The 24,640-nt window shown below is 49.1% G+C and overlaps 1 protein-coding gene across 1 annotated transcript; it reads left to right on the top strand.

The window, feature by feature from the left end:
- Positions 1 to 11,690: 11,690 nt before the first annotated feature.
- Positions 11,691 to 24,367, top strand: LBH (LBH regulator of WNT signaling pathway). The gene is made up of 3 exons (XM_065058658.1): positions 11,691 to 11,983; positions 12,798 to 12,900; positions 21,847 to 24,367. The coding sequence occupies exons 1-3, from the start codon at positions 11,706 to 11,708 to the stop codon at positions 22,042 to 22,044; spliced, it is 579 nt and encodes a 192-aa protein (XP_064914730.1). The 5' UTR covers positions 11,691 to 11,705; the 3' UTR covers positions 22,045 to 24,367.
- The last annotated feature ends 273 nt before the right edge of the window (positions 24,368 to 24,640 follow it).

The following is a 24,640-nucleotide window of genomic DNA, read 5'->3' as shown; positions in this document are numbered from 1 at the left end:
GGGTGCACACAGAGAGGGGCTGGAACATAAGAGGCCATTCACCTCTATGAAAAGGTTTCACAGAAATATTCTTTAATTATCTGTGGAAGTAAGTGATTAAAGATGGCCTACAGAAGTCACAGCTGCAGGACACTGCCAAAACGCCTGTGCTTGAGACCAGGTGGGTGGATATTATTGTGATTGGGACATTGTTTCAAGCTACTAGGAGGTGTGTTGGTCCCGTCTGGAGGGGAAGAAGCAAAGGGGGGATATAACTACTGTCATCCACCACCTATGGAGGGTTGGTGAGAAGGTGGAGCCAGACTCTTCTTGAAAGCACATAGCAAGAGGCAACAAGTTGCAGCAAGGGAAGTTCTGGTTAGAAAGAAAAATGTTCACCATGGGGATGGCAAGGCCCTGGAACCAGTGCATGGAGAGGCAGTGGGCACTCTGCCCTGGGAAGTGCTCATGGCTGAGCTGGACCAGCCCTCGGCAATCTGATCCAGCTTTGCAGGTCAGCCCACCTCCAAGAAGGGGCTGGACAGGAGACCTTGGAGCAGGTACCTTCTGCCCAAAGCTGCTTTTTGAGCCTATGATCCATGGCACCCACGTCCATGAGATACTTCCAAGGTTGACCTGAGGGTTTACTGATTCACCACATCACCAAGGTTGCTATAGCGCACATGCCAATGGGGCAGTCTTGGGGTTAACCCCGGGTACTCCCTAAAACAACACTCTAAAGCAGCCTTAGCCCACTGGATCTCAGCCTCCATCACCTCTACAAGTCCCCCGGGCAGCCACAGCTCACGGCAGAGCTGGGGAGTTTAACCAGGGGAGTTTAAGGCAAGAGGTTTTGGTCCATCTCACAGGTATGTTTGTCAGCCAAGGTGTTTGACATGAATCTTGTTCTGGAGCTGGCAGAAGGGAGCTGTGGTAGGGGTTCATCTTCTCCTTGCCGAAGTCAGGGAAATGACAGCAGAGTTATCTCTGTGGTTTGGGGGCTTTGCAGTTTTGTTTCTGTTACACAGATGAGATTGAAAGACAGGTGCTGCTCAGTGCTGGAGCCAGCTGTGTATAAAAATGTACTGTTCCATCCATTTCCACATAATAAACACATTGAAATGGAACAAGGTGTGTCTCTAACCGTCTCCAAGGCTTTACATGGGCCAAGCTGTGTGGGTTTTTTTTGTTTTGTTTTGTTTTGGTTTTTGTTTGTTTTGTTTTGGCTTGGTTTGGTTTGGTTTTTGTTGTTTTTGTTGTTGTTGTGGTGGTGGGTTTTTTTTGTGTGGTTTTTTTGTGTTTTTTTTTTTTTTCCCTTTTTACAACAAATGGAAGTAGAGCAGCAGGCTGGCTTCAGGGGAGAGAAAGGAGTGGGAGGCAGAATATCACATCCTATTTCCTCTTTTAAACACTTGGCAAGGGAGCGAACTTTCCATTCCCATCTGGCATAAGCAGACTAAACACAGGTTCCCTTCTGATAGCCATCTGCACTCTTCTGCTACCTTTTCCCATCAGTCTTCTGCAGGCAAAACCCAAACCTGCTCACTATTTAAAGATACATGAATTTAGGGAGTGTAACCAAATGATCCCTTTCAGTTACCTTCTTCCCAAGTCACCGAGTGGCGAGCGCCAAGCCAAACAACAACCCCAGTTAATCAACAGGCTGAGGACATGAAAGCAACTCCATTTCCTATTTGTGAATGCACAGATGTTGTTTATCTTGAATCTCCCCTTTTTGGTCCCCTGGGATTAAATCACAGGCCTTTACATGGGGTCTGAGTGCTTTTCTATGGAAGCAGCCTGCAGCAAGGCTTGGTCAGCCTCGCTGCTCAAGCATCCTCCTTCCCATCTCCCTAGTGATGGGTCTCCTTGCTGGTCCCAGGGCTCCCTGCAAGAAATGGGATGTACTGTGTCACCAGGGAGCACTGGCTTCAGAAATGCTCACTGCCACAAAGCTGGGTTATCTCTGCAGGGATCTGTGCCAAGCACATCCTCAGGATGCCATTGGTGAGGCTGGGTCAACCCAGGTGCTGATAAGAGAGAGGAGATTGCTTGTAGATGCAGTTGTGGGTGTCTGACTCCTCTGCAGCTCCATGTTCATCCAACCTATCCCGCATTACAAGCTCAGCATGATTTTGGCCAGGTTTGGGAACACCATGTTTCAAACAAAGTGCTGATGCAGTAGCTGGTACTATTATAAGAAAGAGGGTCCCTGGTCAGGCTCCTATCCCATACCACGAACATACCACAGTGAATGTTGGCTCCATGTGTGGGCAGGCTTGGCCCCCACATGTCCCTGGTGGTGACACCCTGTGTTCCATGGCCAAGTGAGGAGGATAATTCCTCCTCCATACAAAACCAAGATGCTCTGAGGGTTCAGGGACATTTGCCACCCGATGCCAGTTCCAGCCACATCTCCCAGCCCTGGCAGGAGTGGCTGCTAGTCCTCCTCCCTGCTTAGGTAGCCTTTAATTTCTAGTGGAGAAGGCCCTCTGCGTCCTTTCCCATGCCTCTCAAACTGCTATGGAGTCCAGCTAGCATGGCCTGATTGGCAAACCTGCCCACAGGGCTCATGGAGCACTTTGAGAGGCTGCTTGTGGGATGTGTGCCACTTCTTGTAGTGCTGTAGTGACTGTGCTCGCAACCTGCTTCCTTGGCTGTCAAGTGCTCTTTTCTTGGGGTGGGGAAGGAAGCCATGGTGATAGCCCTCCATATTGCAGAAACACCCTGGCTGCAAGACAAAGCTGGTGGTGGCTGCGGCTGTGTTTCGAAAGACACCTTCCCACCCACAAACCCTCTGGTGCTGTATGCCTGCTAAATGGGAGTCCCCTTCACAAAACCAGCACACAGGATTTCTCCATAGCTGCGAAACACCGAGCAGCTCTGCCTACAGTGTGACTCATCTGTCCTGTACGCGAAGACAAATCTGTTCATACACTTGCCCGGGGCCGGGCTGCAGCCCCTTCCCACAGCAGTGAATATGGTGTGGAGATGCTGCAGGGCCGCACGTTCCCGGCAGAGAGCGTGTCCCGCACACGGCGGTGAGAGCAGGCGGCCTCACACTCAAAGAGAAGGAGGAGGAGGAGGAGGAGAGCCGTGGGTCCAGACCTCGGCAGCCAGCTGCTTTCCACACACCAGGGCTGCAGATGCAGCTTTAGTGTGCCTGACACTGGCCCAGAACAACTCAAAGACCTGGGCAAGTATCAGCTTGTGCCTCTGGTGCAGCTCTGGAGCAAATTTTCCCCTAAGATGCTTTCTGCAGGAATTTCAGTGCCCAGGTTTACAGTGGCAGGGAGGGGGCTGCCCCCACCTACGGACACCAGGTGGGACCGGGCCACTGTGTGTCCTGGGTACCCTCAGCAGTTGGGATCGGTACCTGCAGTGTGGCAGTGCAGGTGGGTTTTCACCTGGTGCAATCGCACTGAGGCTGGTAGAGGCAGGTGAGCAGAGAATTTGTCTCTTTAGCAGCATGACTGAGCTGGTGGATTACATTTTTTCAACAGTAGTGACAGATCTAAGATAAAGCCCGTCCCTTCCCCTGCAGGCTGACCTGACAATGCAGCTGCCAGAGGACAGCAGCCATAGGGCCATTTCGCGCCACGGGAAGTACCCAGAGCCACATAAAACCAACTGCAGTGAGCCTCGCTGGGGCCCTTGCTGGAAGAAGAGGTGATGCAGTGAAGACTGTGTCCCACCACCACGTCTGCACCTGTGTGCGATGTGAGGAGTCGGGGTTGGGGTCCTTTCCCTTCTGTTTTGGAAACAGCAGGGGTAGCAGTGGGTGAGGAGAGGGAAGAACTGTGCTGCTGCAGTGTTATTCTGGGTGGTGGGTCATGAAGCAGGGAGTGAGATGTCTCACTGGGAGTTCTTCTTGTCCCCATTGGGGCCAGTTTTTAGCCTTTAGAAAGGGAGGGAAGAGCTGCCACTGAGCAGACGCAGGACTGCAGAGCTCAGCTACTTTAGCTATTCATTCCTTGAGTCCTCAAAGATGCAATTACTGCATTGATCCCCCTCTTAGTGAGCTCTTGGAGCAGAAGGCAAAAGGATAACTAGCCTCTGCTCCTAAGTAGGAAGCTAAGGATTTTATGGGATTACTTCTTGCTCCTTGACAGATGTAGGTCTTTTTAGGTCAGTTAAGGTCAGTACTGAGCATCATGGTTTGATTTAATAGGCACCAGTATGAACCTTTCATCAAGACCAGGATAGGGCAGGCTCATGCCTACACGGGACCACGCTGGCTCTTGCATACACATGCGGGTGCAGGAGAGAGTGGGGAGAGGAGCATCACCAAGAACCTGTGCAGTCAGTGTCTCTCTCTCCCGAGTGCCTGGATCAGCTCCCCAAGCCTGGATGTACCACAACCCCAGAGGAGCTGGATGCCTGTGAGGAGTCAGACATGCCAGCACAGCCCGATTCAGATGTCCTCTGCCCCTCACGTGTATGGTGGCCACAGCTCTTCCTAGTCTGCCTTTAAAAGGGTTTTATCCAACAACCAGTGGAGCTTGGGGCTGAGTGCTGAGTGGGCAATCATCCTCCTAACTTCATTAAACTTCCAGTGCTGATTTGGTCTCCTCAGTCCTTTCAACTGTGCTTAACGAAGGTAACCCTGCTGGGGAAACTCCTGAGGGGCTGCCTTGCCCCCACCTGTTCAGCCTCTCCCATATTTTGTGGTGGGGATGCGATGGTTTACCTGCACTTAGAGCAGTCAAAGCTAGAGCATTAGCTCGGTTATATTGGGACAGATGTGTCTGACATTGATAACATTAGTCCTCTTTCCTTGCAAAAATAGCATTACTGGTGTAAAAGCTGCTTTGTGCTATTATAGCAGCAGCCACAGTGGTGAGCCGCGTTGCTTTAATTACGGCAGCAGAGCCAAACAAGTACTACAGCAGAGATGAGGTCTTACAGAAGCAACGAATTGCCCTGGTCAGCTCCTGTGTTTTGGTGCCTTCCTGATGCTCAGACTGACACGTTGCCTCTCTTCCTCTTGGGTAGGGGACTCGCCTCTGTGTTTCTCAGGCCCCGCTGTCTCCCTGGTGCCAGCAAGTGACCTGCCAGAAAGTGGGAAGGGCTGGTGTTGCCACTAAGGTCAACTCGTCTGACCAACAGATTAAAAAGGGGAAATAAATATCAGTGGGACACACTGTTAAAAATAAACCTGTTAATAAATAAAACCCTAGCATAATGCAAAGGTGAAATGCAGTGATTCAGTAAAGGATTCAATTTTGTAAATGAAAATATTTTTCATATACCAGTTCCAGCCAAAATGCATTTCACTTCCCCTGACGGAATATAAATATTAACCCAGACACTCTTTGTTCTTAATGTGTCCTTTTGTATTGGCATGATCCAGAGCCATGCTGAGAGCTTGCATCTCCTGCTGGCTTCCCTGGGGATGCTGGGTCTTCGGTGCACCTCCAGAGCAGACCACCGAGGACCTCTTCTCCTCCCCGAACATGGGGCTCTGCTGCTCGTCCATGCTGTTTCAGAGCAGATCTCCTGCAAGTGCTGTCAGGGTTCAGCAGAAGGATGGAAATGACACCTCACTTAGCAGGAACCTGAAGGAGGTGCTAGCGGGACATCTAAGCCATGTGAGATCTTCATCAACACCCCACACACAGACTTTTGAGTCCTATTCTCTGCTGTTCCGTGGACTTCACCTTGTTGCAAAATGGCTCTGAAACTCTGCCCTGGCAGGAACAATGGGCAATGGAGAGGGCCAGGGAAAAGACAATGCTGTTTCAGCCCTTTGTCTGTTGGCCACACGACAAAACAAATCCCAAACAATCACCAGTTTTTAACAGCACAGAAAGCCAGAGCGTGGGATGACTTTATACTGCATTCCTGTGCCCCTCTCCCTATCCTCCATGATTTTTATGCTGTGTCCACACAGCAAGTCAGGGAAGAGTTTTGCAAGCATCACTTTCCCCTTGTTCCCAATCACGGAAACCAGCCCCAGGTGACATGTGCCTGGGAAGCCTGTAAGCCACGTTGGGGCACAGCCAGGACCAGGCCTTGGGTGGAACACTGACCAGGATGGACATAGGGCTAGCAAGCTGCCATATCTTTAGCAATGGAGAAGAAAAGTGTGGAAAACCATAGAGAAAGCAGACTCATCATGTTTTAGATTTCTCAAGCCGTTCTTTCCTCCCCTCCATCAGTGCCCTCTCTGCTCTCCTCTCCTTTATCTACAGCAGCTGTCACCATGTGAGCAAAGGCCCCAGTTCAGTAAAGCCCTTAAGCACAAACTTAATTATCAGGACAAGCTTAAGGGCTTTGCTGAATTGGAACTGCAGAACTGGATGGAAACCTACTGAGCCCCTCGAGGCCAGCCTCACTGGAGGGCTGCAGGCTTGGGTCCCCAAACAGCCTCTTTCTGGGAGTCAAATAAAACCAGAGTCAATGTTGCAATAGCAGGTCCAATTCACAGCCCCTTAGCAGCCCACCTAGGTCAATAAAATCAAACTCTTCCGCTCTGCCAGCTGTATTCCTCCTACTTGCTTCTTCACACGGGGCACAAAGCCCATTTTTGCCCTGAGGTCCCCAACCCATATTGCCACCAGGCACACGGGGCAGGACAGACACGTGTTGAGTGCCTTTTTCTTCTCAAGCACCATCTGGAAGTCACCGCGAAATGTGATGCTGGGTGGAAAATGGCTGGAAAGAATGACACCATGAGAGCCCAACTTTTTTCCAAGGAAATAAATAGACTGTGTGGCACAAGCACGGAGAGAAGAGGGTTCATGCTGGGTCAGGTGCAGGTAGGGCCACACAGGGACAGCTTGGAGTTTGTCTGAGCAGCAGATCCTGACTCTTAGGAAGCTTTTGCATGGCAGAGGCATATGGGGCAGTCACTAGTGATGCTACCGGGGTGGCAGGCTGTGGATGGCAGCAGTTTCAACCTTTTCATAGCATCCCTGGGGATGTAAACTATTCATAAGGGGGGCATGAAACATGGGGAGCAAAGTGAGCTACTGAAGTGCTGCACGGCAGCTCCTGTGTGTGCAGGCATCAGGAACTGAGGAGAGGCTGAGCACCACAGCCCTCTCGGCTGAATGGGGGGTTTAGTGTTCTGGGTGCTGGCAAGGGTGTCTGGAGAGACAGAGCTTGAGGCCTGGCTCCAACATGGTTGCGGTGATGGCCTGGATTCAACTATTTCAAAGGGCACTGGCCGGTCAAATCGAGCCCCAAATTTAAATTTGTTAAAATAACTTTTTGCAAAACATTAGGATGGAGAGAAATGTTTCCATGGTTTTGTTTTTAAATTCTGAGTGGGAAGAGTTTATTTTTTCACTAGGAAACTTTCCCCATAGGATTTGCGACGCTGACTGGGAGACAGGAGCCAGCCAGCTCTGCTCCCACATGGGGGTGACCCTGTGCCGGTCACGTCGCCTCGTGCAGCCTTACTTGCCCCCTCAGCAAAAGGGAGGTGGCAGCGTGTACAGCTGCACAGGGTCTGGGATGTCAGCACTGCAGGGATGCTCAGCCCCATGGCTATCACGCCGTTAGCCCCGCTGGCCATTGGATCTGAATCTGGATGAGAAGTATGGTTATGTTTGCATGGTTGAAGGGAAATACAGTGAAAACTCTTACACTGCCAGCAGGTTAGGGGAAAACCTGGGGAAATGACCCTCCAGTAACTTTATTTCTCCTTGGCTCTGGCTACGCACAAGTGTCTTCTATGGGGACAGTGATAGTCTCTTCTTCACCAGTGTGATGCTCTTGCTAGATGGCTGCTGATTTGTAATGTACGAGTGAATGGCTTTATCACTTGTTCTATCGGTTTCTGCTTTCCCCCAAACCAAAATATTATAGTGATTTATTAATTAACTGAAGAAAAAAAAAAAAAAAAGCCATGAGAGCTCATCTGGTTTCAGTCAGTTCAGTGCCCTGGAAATCAGTTTACTCCAGCTGAGTCCAAGCACTGCTGCTTCTGCCCCTGCGTGACCAGGTAGTCCCAAGTGTTTAATATAAAAACACGCAGCAGTGAAACAGGGACCTGGTGAGCACATGAGATGAGGAAAGACATGGAACTCAGGGCATGTTGGGTGCCATTTACTAGAACTGTCTGAAAACAAAATGTAAAAAAATGGCACTATGAAGTGCTTACATCTTGTTCCTGTCATTGGAACAGAGGAAGAGCACGGTGGTTCATTCTCATTTGCAATTAAATACGTTGATCTAATCCCATTTTATTCTATCCTCCCATGTACGGCTTCACGTTTGTGGGGCCACAAGTGACAGGAAACTCCTCTTGCTTTGCAGCCCTGAGAGGAGTGAGAATTTGGCCTTTTAGGATCTGGGACATAATGAAAACTGATCACTAGGACACAGGGATTTCTACGGCGGTGGTGCAGCAGCTCAAGGGTTAATGGGACTCCCTCGCTTTCAGTCCAGACATTGCTATAAAGGCTTATCTACAAGGGAAAGCTTGTTTTTATTAAGGTAGGAGCTGCAGATGCGTGTATAACAGCTCCTTCTGCTCTGCCTCTGTAGCCCCAGCTTTTCATACGTGGCTGGGGCAAGCAAAGAAGGAGGCATGGCTATTACAGGACAACTCCTCTGCACGGAGGACACCTCCCCTGGCTTATGAAACATCTCCTGTCCCTGGGATACATGAATATCTTCACAAAGACTTCCCCCAATGTGGGAAACTGCAGTGGGTCTGTGGAATCCTTGACAGAAAATATGAGAGTAGAGATCAGCCTTGAGATATTAAGATTTAGCCTTGAGAAGGATGGGAGTAAAGGAGTATCCGGAGAGAGGAGAGATGTACCCGTGAGAGAGAAGGGGATAGAAGAATAACATGGATGATAGAAAAATTAACCAATGAGATGTTAGTGCTGTAACTTGTAGCCAATAGTGAAGAGACACATGAACTGATAGAATTGTATAAAAATGCACTTGTAGCAATAAATGCCACTCCATTACTTTCATCTTGAAAGAACTTGGTCCATGTCGTTTGTCCGTCTCAACCGTGACACCCCAAGGGAAGGGGCAGAGGTGCAGCATTCCTGGTATACACCTCAAGCAAGAAACATTACACTTCTGGGGATGTGGGGGGGTTTAAGCCAGCTGATCCAGCGAAGCACCCAAGCGTGGTTGATGGAAATCATGGGAGGTGTGCCTTTTCTTTCAAAAGGACTATTAACGCACTTATGGTTAATCACACGAATAAATCTTGTGGTGGCTTAGAGCCAAAGTGAGCAATAAAAGCACCGATCCCCAGGCCTCCCGATGGGAACTGGCTGGGGCTGGAGCCGATGTTCTCACCAAGTCACTGCGAAGTAATTCACGCCCTCAGCATGGACGTGTCTGGGGATTTTTGTCAGGTTTGTTTCCCCCACCCCCCAAAAAAAGGCTGTTATCTGGGTGGAACCACAAAACTATCTGCCCATGCCAGCTGGGATAGCAAAATGGGTGTCCAGAGGATGTGGGTGAAGAGTTGATCTGGCTGTGGGAGCCCTGGAGGGTGGATGGAGGGGAGGGTGAGCCCCAGGCCTGTCCCTAGGTCTCCTTCGGGGGCTCAGGTTTGTCAAGAATCAGATATTTAAAGGAACATGCTTTCCAAGGAGGGGAAAAGCTTGGACCTCAAACCCCGCTGAGGAAGTCATTTAGAGAGACAACCTGGTGAGCCTGTTGCAAGAAGGACTTGGAAGCACCTAGGGGTTTTTTGGCTTTTATTTTGTACAAGACCAGGAAATCCATAGCAAGTATGTGTATACCTGAGGGAGACAGGCAAGCGTGTTTCTGATGAAACGTGCCAGGGAACTGAGCTATGGCCCCGTCTCATGTCCCACATTTCAGCTGCACACACTGGGACACGAAGGCACTCAGGACAGGCTGTAAAGTTAATTTTAAGAGACCTCATGACATGGATTGACACTGCCTGAAGCAGCACCCTGCCTCTCTCCTTCTCCCGGAGTAGTCTCCCAGCCATTGCGTGTACCATCAGACACAGACTTAAGACTGCTCAGCTGCAAAAAAGTCTTCCAAAAAGTCAAGTCTTCATGTTTTCCTAGGGCAGAAATTAGCAAAGCCAATAAGTGTGAGCACCTCTGTCTGGGTGTACACAGCAGGGAGAGAGGGTCTCAGCGGCCAGGCCAGCGAAATGCAGGGGAGCTGTTTCCCCAGCACTTGGGAGACTTGTTTGTATTCTTACTTCTCTCCTCGGCTCCAAACCTTGCTGTCGGGAGGCTTGGTGGGGGCGAAAGGGCTGGATGCATCAGATCTGCCCAGCAGCTGCTGCCCTCCTACTAAGCCCGTGGAAGGTTACCAGCGGCCCTTTGCAGGGAACTCACCTGTAACCACCCAAATTTCCATGCGTCTGCAGGGGCTAGATCAGCTCCTTGTGATTCATTTTAATCTAATCTTGCTGAAGCCTGATGTAAAACACCCACTTACGCTTCCATTATATATGAATCTAAGATGATTAAATTATCTGGTCTGAGGAAACACGTGCACATATGTATGTACACATATGTATGTACACATTTATATATAGCCTGGAGGTTGGCTGAGTGGAGCTGAAGGCAAAGCTTCCCTTCAGAAACACTGAACTTGCACTTCTTAGCACTTAAACATCGGGACAACTAGTGCGTACATGCTCGTGCATAGACATGTGTATGAAACGTTGCAGCAGCTGTACGATCTGTGTTTGAAGCTGCACCACGGTAACTGCAAGAGAAGTTTGTAGCTACACACTTGCCCCATGCTGCTGCTTAGACTTCGCCAGCAGAGTGGATAAGCAACAGGTGGAGCAAAACCTGCACTAAACTTTACCGACCATGTACAGCAAGATACCACACACTGGGTGAGAACAGAGAGAGGAGAGCAGTCCCCCAAACCACTCAGCATCCCAGCAGCCTTGGTGGGCCTGGCCCGTCCTGTGACTGTAAGCCGTGCCCTGCAGCAATGGCCCGTTCCTCAGGGGGCCACAGGAGCACCATCCAGACACGCACTCGGGGCTGCAGCTGGGTTTGGGGATGCCCAGGCCTTTTGCCCAAAGGTGCTTCTTGCCTTCCAGCAGTTTCATGTGGAGAGGGGACAGCAGGAAATGTGTTTAATCTATAGCTGCCCACAGCGCTCGTGCTACCCGGGCAGCAAATGGATTCGCCTCTTTCTCCTCCCGTGCTTTACCCTTATTGATTCACATCGTTTTGCTAAATATAGCTTGCCCTCGTGAAGCTTCTTGCTCCGCTGCTACTCCAGCTGGAGGTGCCGGGCACAGGAGGTGCTCAGAGGAGCCGGGCTGGGCGGCTGCTGCCCCTTCTCCGGGCCGTGAGCCCTCCCCGCCTGCAGCAGCGGCCGCATCGCGCTCAGGCGGAGCCCCGGCCTGCCCCAGGGCTCCCCCCGCCACCACCACCGTGACGGGGGTTTCGCCTCTCGCAGATGACACCCAGCCCCGGCCCGGGGGATGCTCCGGGGGATGCTCGGTGCGACCCCGCGCCGGCCGGTAGCCAGCGGAGGTTTTAGAGGGGTTGTGGGGGGCCGCACCCCACCTCGGGCCGCACAGCCGGGGTGAAAAATAATGAACCCTCGGGGCCACGAGAGGCCGGGTCGAACCGAACCGAGCCGAGCCGAGCCGAGCCGGGCGCGCCACCCCGCCCGCTCGCTCGCAAGACCCTGCGACGGCGAAATCACAGAACGCCCCCCCCGTCCCCACTTTGTTCCCTCCCTTCCCCCCCCACCCCCTTCTCCATAGGCGGCGCGCGCCGAAGCCATTCATGAAAAAGGTGACGTCAAACAGAGGGGCAGGGACGCGGGGCGGGCCCCGCCCCCCGGGGCCATTTAAGGTGGCGCGGCGGCGCTGGCCGGGCTCAGAAGGGAGGCAGCGGCAGCGGCGAGGTCGGGTTCTATCGGCGAGCGCATCGTCCCGCAGCGTCCTCCGGTGCCGTTCAGCCGCTCTGCTTGCGGGGCAGCGCCTGGTGCCTCTCCCGCCACTCCCGAGGGCGCGGGGCAGCCTCCGCCGGGACTTCATGTCTGTGCTGTGTCCCCTGCCCTGGTGAGTGGGCGCTTCTCGCGTTGGGTGGAGAGTGGGGTGGGAAATCGTAGCCGCGGGCGGGGGGAGGCTGTGCCCTGGAGGGCAGCTGCTGTGGCCGTGGGGGGCTTAAAGCGGAGCCCCAGCGCGTCTGCTGAGGTTCCAGCCGCCCCCCGGCCGCGGCGGCGTGTGCCCCGGGGGGAGGCGGTGCAGCGCGGTGGCGTGAAGCCCTGGGACGTGGTTTTCCGAAAGGGAGGGAGAAGGGGCTGGTTAGTGGCGGTGCGCACGCCGGGCCCGTAGCGGGATGATCCGCAATAGAGGAACTGCGAACTGTGGGAATTCACTTCACTTTCTCTAGCTGGAAATGCCATTAAGGCTGTAAAAACAGCGGTGGAATTGGCGTCGTGCGCTCCGCTGGTGTGGAAGTCCCTGAGGTTGTAAAATAAGTCAGCAGGAGCTAAAGCACACTAGCTTAAAGAAAAAAAAACAAAACAAAAACCCAGCGCTTGCACTTATTTACTGTGCTTTTTTACTTTCCCCCTTAGGGGGCAGCGCTGGAGGGAGCGGAGTTAGCAGTGACCCGCTGCCGCTCCAGCTTCCCGCGGTGTTCTTGAGCCGTGCTCTTGGGGAGACAGTCGGGGAGCTGCTCCCGGGGGCAGGGGCTGTGCTGCCCGTTACCAGCTTTTTCCACTCTCTTCCGAGGCAGGCAGGAAGGAAGGGACCAGAAATAGACTGCCTGCAGCCTCCTCTGCCTGCGCTTCTTGCCCGGTGCTGTTTAACTCTTGCTCTATCTTTCTGGAGCCTCTCGGCTGATTTGAATGCTGTCTTTTGTTTCTAGCTCTGATTATCTGAGATCAGCTGAAATGACTGAAGTGATGATGAACACCCCAGCTATGGATGAGATTGGGCTAAGCCCCCGCAAGGATGGCCTGTCGTATCAGGTAAGTGCTTTGTTGGCTGCTTAGGCAGTAATCCCCTATGGAATTGCCTGGGCTGGACTGCAAACCTGGTCTAATGTTCCTTTCTAGAACCTGACCTAATAGCAGGTCTTACTGTAGTGAGAACTAGTCAACAGGCTGGAATGCTTGTTTGGCAGGAGCCAGTTGACTACAATATCACTTGGTATCGGACCAGATTGGGAAAGGATTTGGTTGTTTCTGAACTGATGAAGACCCCACTCATTCAGCATTCACAGAGGCTCAAGTGGGAGGTGGAGAGGTCAGTTAAAGAATTTTCCCCACTCACGGAGCTGAGAGGCCCCTGGGATCTCTTTGTAGTGCAGCGTGCAATGATCTGTGTAGACTGGGGGGACATGTTTATACCATTTTTTTCCATCTGTTTCTTGTTTTTTCCTTTGAGAGGGTTAACAGTGAGATTCAGTCAGGCCAGGGTCAGCCTAAAGAAGCCTTGAAGTGTCAGTGGAGATACCAGTACCTGAAGGCATGAGCCGCATTCATTCCGAAAGTTGTGCACAATGTAATTTACCTCTAGGTTAATGAGGTGAGCAGGTGGTCTTAGAAACTAGCTTGAGCCTTAATCCTTTAGTCTTGATAACCATTTTGTTTCCTAGCTTATAGTTAATCAAAGGGTGAGTTGAGCATCTTAGCCTACTAGATCTGTGTTTTCCTGCTCTTCCAGAAGACTTGTTGATGAGATCCGACATAGGTGCTGAGTACATGCAGATGCCTTGTGTCTGGTCTGTGCATCACTCTCAGTGGTAGATCCCAATGCAAGGTTCTTCCTTTGCAGATGTTATGCAACCTGCGAAGAGGCAGTTGCTCTAAGTGTGCATTCAAATGAGGTGTGCTGTTGTTTGCTTGCATATTTACATCTGAAAAATGAGCTACAAGGCAATAACAGTGCACTGAAGCATGAAATCAACTGAACTTCAGGCCACAGCTGAGGCTTCCAACAGAAGCCAAAGACATGGGAGAAAAAGGGGATGCATTGCTTTTTTTGGTCAGAATTCTGGATCTGGATAGTACAAGTTGTTTGGTTTATTGCCTCTGTGTGTGGAAATAACTGTGCTGTGCTTCAGTGCTTGAGTTAGTGGAAGGCATGTGGCCTCTCTTTCCCATAGAGGGGAGTGTACAGCAATGAGAATGGTTATAAACCTGAAGCAATTAAACTAACCTGTGTGGGATGTTCACTTGTCGTTATGGGTCGCCATATGAGGAGGCTTAATCCAGTCAGGTCAGATGCCTCTATTTGCCTGTCCAAATTTTCCGGTGAGAGGCAGAATGTAGGTGCCCTGCTTGTTCTAATGATTGCTTCAGCAAGGTTTTTCCCCAAGTGCTAGTGACCTTGATAAGTGAGCTTGAGCCAACTGGGGAACAGGCCTGTTTACTTTTGAGTGGATCATCTGAACCTGAAGATGTGTGTCATAAATGCTGACGACTCATATCTATGCAGGGCTTATGCATCCTGGATCTCTCCTCTTGTAGTGGTCTAGTCATAGATGACTTGTCTCAAATGCCTGCAAGGGCTGGGAACTGCCTCCTGGTACTTCGTGTAAGCCAGACTGATGTCAGAAAGGGTTGAGATATTGAAATGGAAGATCCTGATGGGGCACTGGTGGTGTGTGGGCTGTGTAGGAGCTGTGCCTCTAAATCAGGTTAGTGTAAAGAGGATTGGGGAGCAGGCTCCAGCCTTCGTCCTCTGGCTGCTAGGCTGAGAATGTCACAGTGTAAATCAGGGTAAGTTGAAAGCATCCTTAAAGGGTTGAAAAGTCAATTTACAACAGCAAGGACAAACCTGCTGCAAGTAGCACCGTGAGCTCTTTGTTCTGCCTCAGACTTTGGCATTTTGTGCTTCATCTTGCTGATGGGGAGAGTTCGGTACATGGAAAATTGTATGCTAGTCTGAGGGCTGTAGTGCAATAACTTAAAACCAGCCAGAGCTAATGGAGCATGACTGCCCCTACACTGAGGCTTGTTGTTCTAAGCTGCAACATCTTCCTCGACTCATCTGCAGAGTTGGGCACTCGTGATGTGAGTGTAACAGCCCTTGGCTGGCTCTGAGAGGCAAAAAAATTAAAGTGGAGCCAGAACTGGGAGGGGCAAGCTTTTAGTTTCAGAAGTTTCTCTTGTTCTGTTAGTAGAACTTGTATTTATTTTACTGTTGAGATGACTGCAAAATGAAGTTCCAAATGTTCCTCTTTGGGCTGTGTAGAGCAGGGACTGCCTGGGAGTTGGTCCACATGATCCTAACTATGAGCCTGGGGGCTGCTTCTGCCACCCTGTGCAGACATGAAACTGCCTGGACCAGAGGAGATGGCGCAGCAGCTTTGCTGGAACTGTAAAGGACATCAGTCAGTACCTGCTGCAGACAGACTTGTCCTACCAACAGTACTGCTTCCAAGTATTTTTGCCTTTACTTGGAAGTAAACTGAGGAAACAAACTCATACAGAACATAAACTTCAGCAATCTGATTCCTCTGTCCTGTGGAGTTCACTGAACTTCAGGGCTTCTGTCTGTCTTGCTGGTTATGGAGGAAACTTGACTTTTTACTTCTGCCTCCTCCACCCCCTTTCCTCTGCTTATGCTCTGCAGTGTCTGTCTAGACATCAGCTGAAGGTGTGCACCCCCCTTAGTGGAGCTCCCTGGCCTTTGATGGGCTGGCTGTCATTGCTCTTTAAGCAATGATGTGAAAACTCAGACTGCAAACATCATATATTGGTGATAACTGGGTCGCCTGTATAGGCTTACTAATTTGTACAGTTTTACTTGCAAAATGTGCTTTCTCAGCATAGAAATAGCTTTTTCCAGTTAACATGCAAAATGCTTGTAAGTTCATGTGCTGATTTCAAAACCTTTATGTGTTAAGCAGTTTTATAACTGTATTTGAGATGTAAAGCTGCTCTCTTGAGTTCCCTGAAGATGGTTCAGCAAACAGATTTAAAGGGCCTGAGCAGAAGTGAATGGTGAAATCAGGGCATGAGTCTCAGAGCAGGGTGGCATAGACAAAACAGAAGATGCAGCTGAAGAGATGATGTCATGCAGGGTTTTGTGCCTGCAGTGAAGAGCTATTTCTGGATCCTTAATAGATGTCCCATAATTCCCATGGGACTTACTAAACAAAAAACTTGTTGAAATGCAGCTGATGGCTCAAGATGCCCCTGCCACAAACAGATGTGCATGTGGAGGGCTTCATGTGCTTCCTGCCTGGCAATCTCCGGCAAGCCAGGCCTTTTTCACTGCCAGTCAGAGCTAATGTACTATTTACTGTTTTCCAGCCTCTAGATACAGCCATTCTCTGAAAAGCCTCATCAGCACTCCGCCAGCTTTTCCTCTAATGCCATTTCACCGCAGCACAAACGATGCTACTGAAACTGTGGCTGAATTAATAATTTTGAGGAGCTCTTGTCAAAACAGTGTCTTGACCTGAAATCCTGTCTTGATTCCTGGAAGTAGAGCAGGGTCTGAGCACAACTGAAAACACTTTGCCCAAAGTGTCATTTTGAGTAATTGCTGTGTCCTGAGTTGAGTGTGCTACTTTGCTGCAGACCATCTACCTGGCTGTCTCACTGGTCCTGCAGGACCTTGGGCTCCCTTTTAGGAGATGGGCATGTGGAGGCTGAACTTGTCTCATGCCATCAGCTGGGGTTTGGTTGCCATGGAGAGCTTGAGTTCTTTAAGTCATGATCGCATCATGCTGGGATCTGTATAGGTTAATCACAGGCACAGATAGCTGTGAATCATGTCAGACTGACTGAATCTAGGTAAATAGGCTTAATGCTCCATCCAGTGTCTGTGGCATAAGCTTTGGGTTGTCTGTCTTGTTGGGGAAATAATTTTTGGTGAATGCAACACCTCTTCACTAGCACCGGTGAAGCACTGACTTTTTTGGGGAGCTGTGATGCTCAGGGCTGAGGGGTTTGGGCTGCATCTCCTGCATCTCCTCATCTAAGCTGGGGGACCAAGGCCTTACTGACCCAGGGGCTGATGGCAAAAGATGGAAATTGAGCTTGCTCTATGGTTGTCTGATTTGCTTGTAAGGTGCTTCATGTCTGCGCAGCCTTGATTTGTACACGGAAGTCCTGGACTAGAGCTGGTGCTTGCTACTGCAGAAGATTTTAACACTGGGTTTAAAAAGTTGGTGGTAGTGCATTTGGGATAACTTTTTCACATAGCACATCCAAGGCATGGTTACTAGACAAGATTAGTAGGCTGAGTCAATATGTATTCCAGGGTCTGGGACCTTAAATGAAGGCAGAAACAGGATGTGGAATAAACAGAGCCCAAACTAATCAAGTTTGCAGCTATGCTATGTAAAAAAGTGTTCCACTGAAATGCAAACTGAAGACAGCAGCTAATCAGAACATCTTGGTGCATGTTTTTTCCTCCTTACTTGATGCCTTGTTACTCTGATGGAAAATTGTTTTGATGTATGAAGTTTCACAGCCACTGTCCCCCAAGATAGTGCAATCTGTCTGTGACAGGGGAGCTGTCACTGTTCATAGACCTCAGTCACACGCTGCTGTGCGCATACTAGATGGAGCTCTGTTTCAAGCCACTACTGTGTGAGTAAATGCATGTATTAGCACTGCTGCTTATAGCTGAAAAATGCTTCCAAAGAGGACACTGAGAGATGACTTAAAATTTCCTGAAATGCGTTTGCCATGCTGCTCAATGGCAGTAAAGTTTTATTTTAAGAACTTCAGTGCCAATTTGGGATTTGGAATATTGACTTGCTACTGCTGAGGAGGCACAGAACTTAGCTTTTTGGTACTGGGTGGGGAAGAGTGATGTGTGTGCATCAGGAGTGTATCCTGTCCCTGAATTGGTATGCCTCTCAGTGGGGACTTTTCAGGCTTGTATAGTATTCCGACAATGAAGCAAAGCATTCCCCCTCAAACAGTAACTTAATTTGGAAAGACCTCATAACCTTAGTGTCCCTGTAATACAATTGAAAGTTTTCAGCCCCATGGGAGGGGAGACAGGCATTTTAACTATGGGTGTTGGTATGGAGTACGCATGTGGAAGTTGTTTTGAATTTACAAGTGTCACTTGGATTATGGTATCTCTGAGCTAATCCTCTTAACTGTCTGACATCTCTCCTGCCTTTGGTGTTTCTCCATCCCTGTGAATGCTGAGAGGGTATGAGAGGGTATTCCCCAGGGCAATGAAAACTTTCCGTTCTTGTTGCCAAGACTTCATTCAAGGGTAGTGGAGCTAGATCATCCAAAGCAGAGGCAAACATGATCTTTCCAAAATAATTTCAAGCTTTCAAGTTTTGGTTTTCACTGCTCTTTCCAGCTGCAAGGCAAGAGTTGGGTCAATTTGTCTGTATTTGGATCAATGCATAAGGAGAGCAGTTCCCAAAACATGATCTGGAGAGGCCTGTGGAAACTAGTCTGGTTGTGAGTGAGAAGCTGTGTTGAGTAGTGTAAGAAGCAACAGTGGTGTCCTCTGTGGGCTTTGAAGGTGTTGGGAGGTTTAAATTGGATATTAGGAAAAAAATCTTCACTGAAAGGGTTGTCAGGCACTGCCCAGGGAAGTGATTGAGTCACCATCCCTGGAGGTGTTTAAAAGACATTTAGACAAGGTTCTCAGGGACATGGTTTAGTGCTCGAGTTATGTTATGGTTGGACTCTGATCCTGAGGGTCTCTTCCACCTGAAAATTTTCAGTATTCCTCTGTGGCCGGGAACTGGGGCTCAGCTGCAGATGGGAGACTCTGCAGAAGCAGTTGCAGCTCCTTGTTCTGTATCATGCAAGTGAGGGGAAGATACCTCTGAATTGCTGCTAAACTTGCTTTTAGCTACTCTTGACAAACAACTACTTGGTTGTTATTTGTCCCCCATTGGGTGACCAGATCAGCCAGGAATGAGCATAAGCTTCAGCTGTGTGCAAGGTGGCTCCTTCTGATAAATATGAGGAAGATGTTAACCCATTGTTTCTGGGCTCTGTGGGCGATGGGGACGTGTAAAGTCTTCTTCCACATGCCTGAGCTGGGTAAGATGAGCAGAAGGGGTCACAGGCAGGTTTTGCTAGACAAGCTGACCTGGCTGCTGTGCAAAAGGGTGCAGGGCTTGCAGGTCAGAGCTGAGCTGCTGCATTCCCCCCATGGGGACCTTGCTGCAAGTTTTAGAGTAGGGTGGTTTTTTTTCCCCCATTCTCTAAATCTGAAGTTGGACCAGGTTTGGCATACAGGACCAACAAATACAGCGTGGCACTACTGCTGTGGGACAGCAGAAAGTTGGTGCTTGCTTATCTTTTTTTATAAAGAGCTTTGTGATGTAGCTTATTTTGGAGTGGGTGTGGAGGCTGGTTGGGGTAAGTTTCCCACCCCACTTCCCCAGATACACAAATGGAGTCTTAATCTGAAACCCTTTTCCCTTTGGTCCCTGTGCTTGGCCTGTCGCATTGCCCTGCTTGTCACATGTGAGGAAACCTGCCTTTGTGTATTTTTTCCATTGGCTGTCCACACCCCTTGAAAGTGCAGTTGCAACATCTCACTTCGTGCTGCCTCGACGATTAAAAAGCATGACTTAGTGGAAAAAATTCTGACCTTCTTGGGTTCGGCCTGTCCTGCAGCTGTTTGAGATAAGATTGTGCTAGATTTTTTTTTAATTAGAAAAGCTGCACACCATATTTTGAGGATATTTGTTTGTAAGGAAATGACTACCACTTAATTTCTGGAAAAAAATCTGGCAGGCTATTTTCAAAGAAATTGCTCCAGTTTGACCTAATGTGCTTAAAATGATAGCAGGCAAAGGTTAGTTTAATTATTATACTTGTATTTTTCTTGTCCAGGAGGCTATTTTCATGACATTATCAGCTTATGTAACCTCCTCAACCACACTTCTTTTTCCATTGCAACCTTCTAAACCATGTAATGTCAAGGGTATTTTTTATTTCCTATCCTGAGTTTAGATAACAAGTTGATGCTTAAGAGCCACTGAGTGTACTTCCAGTAATGCACCGTGTTGTCTGAAACTGCCTTTGTTTGGCCAAGCAGAAGCTACAAAGCTCCAAGAAACAGTTAGTGTCTGACTTGTACCCGGAGTAACTAATAGCACATAGCTTACACTGCAGTGCCCCTGTTAATGTGCCTGCATTCAAAGACCTCATTCCTGTGCTCTTGAAAAGCACAGGGATGGTGGATATTGTAGTGGGAGCTGGGCTTCTGCACCTCTGTCCCCAGGACCAGGTGTCTGTTTGCAAAGCTCCCTCCTGTTGTGTGTTACCTTCACAGTGAGTTCTTGCCAGAGGACCCAAAATTACCTTGTCTGACTTTGCATTAAGTAGCAACCTGGTGACTTTCTCAGGTTGGTAACCTGGTTGCCGCAAAGCTTTGGATGTGAGAGAGAAATGTGGCTGAACAGTATAAGACTGAATATTGACAAGGAGGTAATGGTGTGGTTGATACTTGCTTAGCTGAAGAACAAGTTGATAGGGTGATGTTTCACTTTGGGGTTTGGGCTGAGGCTTCCCAAGGTTGTGGGTACCTTGGCATGGGGAGTATGATGCTCTGTGGTTAATGCTCAGGCCTCCTGGATGGGGAACCTGCTTTTGTCACTGGAACCACAGAGATCAAATCAGATGAGATCTTGCTCTCAAACCATGAGCAATTTGCCTGTCTGGGGCTGGCAGTGCTGTTTTGTGCAAGGATGCTCTGACGGCTCACTTGAGTGCAGCTAGTGGTCAAAGGAAAGCACAGTGCCTGACTCCTCATCTACAACATGCAGAGGAAAAAGCATTTTGCGGTTATCCTCTTCAGGGTGTTTAAATACAACTGTACTGTGAAATGGGCACTCTGGTAAGATTGCTTGAAATAAACAGGTGGCAATTGTTTAATCTTTTGATTACCAATGAAGGGATCTGATGTGGCAACTGATTCTTATTGCCCAGCAGTTCTCCTCTGGATAAGCTGAGGTTTGAAGCTGTTCCCCTAGTAGGGCATCCCCATCAGTAAGAGCAACCTCATCTGTTCACAATGCAATTCAGTTGTGCAAACCTCTTGCTAACACTGCACTGGCAGTTTTTCCTGTGACTTTGCTGCGATTCCTAGCAGGATCAGAGTGTGCATCTCAATGGCGCTGCCAGCCCATTTGGACCCTGGTGCTGCTGCAGTGCACGAGCATGTGCACCCATGTGGCAAGCTATGGGTGAGAGGGAAGGGTTAAGGTACTGCTCTGTGCTGCCTGGGGGGCTGGAGGTCAGAGGGTCCTTGTATTCCTTGCATCAGGATATGTAGTTGCTGGCTATGCCACAGGTACCTCTTGCCCTAAGAAATATGGTCTGGTCTCCAACCCTTCCACAAAATGAGTGCCCTCCTGCAGAGTTTCAATCCTGATGTATGGTGGTCGTAGCATGCAGAACATGGCCAAAGCTATCTCTGAAATGCAGTTGAACTTCTCTTTTGGTCTGGTGCTGTGTCTCTGGAGCCATGCCAGCCAGAGGCCCTTGCTGCAAGGATCTGGGCTGCTCTCGCACTGGGTTGTCACACGTCCCCTTTCCCCTCTAGCAGCAGAACCTGGAGCACAAGCCTGTTCTTGGGTGCAGCTTAACCAGCAGCAGGAAATGAGATCTCAGATTCTCTGATGGAGATAGCTCAGTGTGCAATCTCATGAACATTAATACAAAAGCAGTGGTTGGTGGTAGGGGTGAGGCATTTGGATAAATATCCAAAAGGGCAGATGCCTGTTTGCTGAGCACTATCCAAGCAAGCATGTGCTTTGGAAGCCGCTTGGGCAGCGCATATTTCCAACAGTCAGAGATTAGAGAAGCTTAAGTACAAGTTCAAGAGTCTTCCCATCACTCAGTGGTTTACTCTGTATCCAGACTAGTCTGCCCTGATACCCGAGTGTCCTGAGAGTTGGGTTTTTGGCTAAGACTGCTTGAATGCACACCCTCTCACAGACTGTTCCTTGGCTCTTTCAGATCTTTCCTGATCCTTCGGACTTCGACCGCTACTGTAAGCTGAAGGACCGCCTACCCTCCATTGTGGTGGAGCCGACAGAGGGGGATGTGGAGAGCGGTGAGCTGAGATGGCCGCCCGAAGAGTTCCTTGTGCAGGAGGAGGAGGAAGAGGAGGAAGAAAACTGTGAAGATGCAAAGAAGGACAACAAGGAACAATAAATGGTATCAGAGGAAAGACAAGGGACTGCACCCTTCTGAAGGAAGAACCACACTTCTTTTGAAAGTCTTTTTACAAAAAAAAAGACAAGTTCAATTTTGCACCTGCGAGATCTTAGTTTTTTTGTATTCTCTGTATTGAGAACTGAAGCCCTCGGTGTCACCAGACCTCCTGAGGAAGGAAGGAAGTAAGGCAGAGAAATGTTTGCTGTTCTTGAGATCGCTATCTGTATTTTTTCCGAGGCGGAGGCAGCAGTGAAATTCCAAGCACATGGCAGAGGGTGACCACGCGAGGACTGCTGGAGGGGGGAGCTCGGGGAGGGGGAGGAAGGCTGGAGCTGGCAATGTTTGCCAGGAACTGCCCCTGGCTAAAAGCGTGAGAACAGAGGCGTCATCTCTCAGATTTGCCTTTCTTGCAGCTTCCATTTTGTGTGTTGGGGGTGGAAGGATGTCCATAGGGAAGCATGGCTAGATGCTCTGCTGATGAGGAGCCTGTAGTTCTCCCTGGTTTGGCATCTCCTAGGGTCACACAAGCATCTGTAGGAGTAGTTGGGTTTCTTGCTCTTGCTGTTGAGCCTGTTTTCCAGCCACTTTTCCCAAAGCTGTTTTCTCCCCTTCTGTTTGCCTTTAGACTCTTCAATGCTGAACAGCTGTATTTGCAGGATAATGTTAGGCTGCTGCTTGTCATCTCTGCTGCAAGGCCCTAGTTTATCTTGCAGGTGGTTAGTGTTTTACATCATCAGATGTAAAGATGCTTCTGTCTGCAGTAAGAGCTCATGCAGGTTTGAACACTTTGGATTTTTCTCTCCCGTTTGCTGAGGCTGCTGTGATTGGTCTCATCTTTATACAGTGCCCAAAGCTAGAGAGTGGGCAATATGCCTCCTTGCCTTGGTGCCCTTAAGGCTGTAGGGTTTCATGTATGCAACTTGCTGGTGAATGGGCTCAAGAGGGCTGGGGTGGAGGATCTCCTCCAGCTTTGCACTACAGGGCCTCCTCAGAGCCCTGGCACTGCAAGACAGGCTGGTAGGGGTGTGCATGGTGGGGAGTACTGCCAGACCTGGAAGTAATCCAAAGATGAAACATCAGATCTAGTGTGGATCATCAGCAGGGTCGGGGGGTGCAGTTTGCAGGAGGGGTCTGTTGAGAGAGAATTAGCCTCTGTGTCCTGAGACAAGATGCATTTCTGTTTCATAGCAAGGGTGGAACATTCATGGGTGTTCAATGAAGTGCAGACTGGCTTGCAAAGTCTGTGGTTGCGTCCTCTTCACCATATCCTGCTCCAAGGAGAAGTCATCTGTCTGTGTTTGGGGAGGAGGCCAGTCTGCCAGACAGGGTAACCCACTGCTTTCCTGGAAAATGATGATCTTCATAGCTTTGGGGACCAGCTTGGGAACCAGTTTGTCTTGGGATAGGATGTGAAGTTACCACCTAAACCAAATCTGGGGTCATGGAAGAGAAAAGGAAATGTCAAGGCCTTAACCAAACTTTCATAATCCCAATGCCACCCCCCCTTTGCTTATAACTGGTTCCATTTTTAAAATCTATTTGATGTGTGTATTTGTATTTTTAATACCTCATGAGTAGTTAAACGCTGGTGGGGGTTGGGAACTGCTTTTAACATATTGGCAGGATTGTTTTAGTCTTGTCTTGCTTGTGTTTAAACATAATGGCAATAATTTATCAGCTCTGTATAACTGATTCAGACAGGAGTTTGGAGATGAGTTAGCACAAAGGAGAGAATTCAGTGTTCATACACTGTGGCTGGTCTCTGGTCCAGCAATGCAGACCCAGTTATACACACTCCCTGCCTGTCTTGGTGGATCTTTCATCACCAAATGGTCATGATGTGGTGATACCATTTTCTCTAGTGATGGATTCAGCTGTTGTATCTGTAACACTTGTTCTAGTCTTGCTGTCTTACTGGAATGAGCTTGTACACCTGCATACCAGCCAGTTGTCTTATTTCTAAGTGTTACTGTCTATTGGTCTCTACCATCTGTACCACCAAGTCAAAGCTGTGTATCAAAGATAGTACCATGTGGGCAGCAATGAGATGGCAATCCTTGGACTTCAGACCTGCTGTCTGCCCTAAAGACTTGCATACTTCTGTCTGCATCCTTTTTTTTGGAAGTATTGTGTATATTTCTATTTGTTGTTGAACATATCTAAAGAACAAAGCACTCCAGTAAAACTCCTCCTGTTGTATGATATACATTATATATTTCTGTAATTCTTTTTTGAGCCTCAGGGAGAAGCTAGCATTTTTTTCAAACTACATTTTTGTCACTGTGACAGTTGTAAATAAAGTTTGAAAATGCTTTCCAAACATACTGGCTTTGTTCTTACTGCCAAAGTGGGTTGGGATGGTCAATCTTCCAGATAACAGCCTGTCTTTATGTTTCAGGTCTGAGGTATGTTGACTTGCAATGTTAATGCAAAGATGTAAAGAGACACTGCTTATCAGCTGAGGCTGTTCTGTGAACCTGGTGGCACTTGTTTCATGCATGTAGCTGACTTCAGAGCATGCCTGTGGGGTTGTGAGTCTAAACTTAAAGTGGGGGGCAGCATCTTTGCCTTCCATCTTCCTACAGTTGCTTAT

This window comes from Columba livia, chromosome 3 (genome assembly GCF_036013475.1).
Source record: "Columba livia isolate bColLiv1 breed racing homer chromosome 3, bColLiv1.pat.W.v2, whole genome shotgun sequence".
NCBI lineage: Eukaryota > Metazoa > Chordata > Aves > Columbiformes > Columbidae > Columba > Columba livia.
The sequence above is the reverse complement of the archived record's forward strand: the minus strand, read 5'-3'. Positions and strand labels throughout refer to the sequence as shown.

Coding starts and splice junctions, on each gene's coding strand:
- LBH (XM_065058658.1), top strand. CDS start 11,706: ATGAAAAAGGTGACGTCAAACAGAGGGGCAGGGACGCGGGGCGGGCCC. Junction 11,984..12,797: donor GTGCTGTGTCCCCTGCCCTG/GTGAGTGGGCGC, acceptor TTTTGTTTCTAG/CTCTGATTATCTGAGATCAG. Junction 12,901..21,846: donor AGGATGGCCTGTCGTATCAG/GTAAGTGCTTTG, acceptor TGGCTCTTTCAG/ATCTTTCCTGATCCTTCGGA.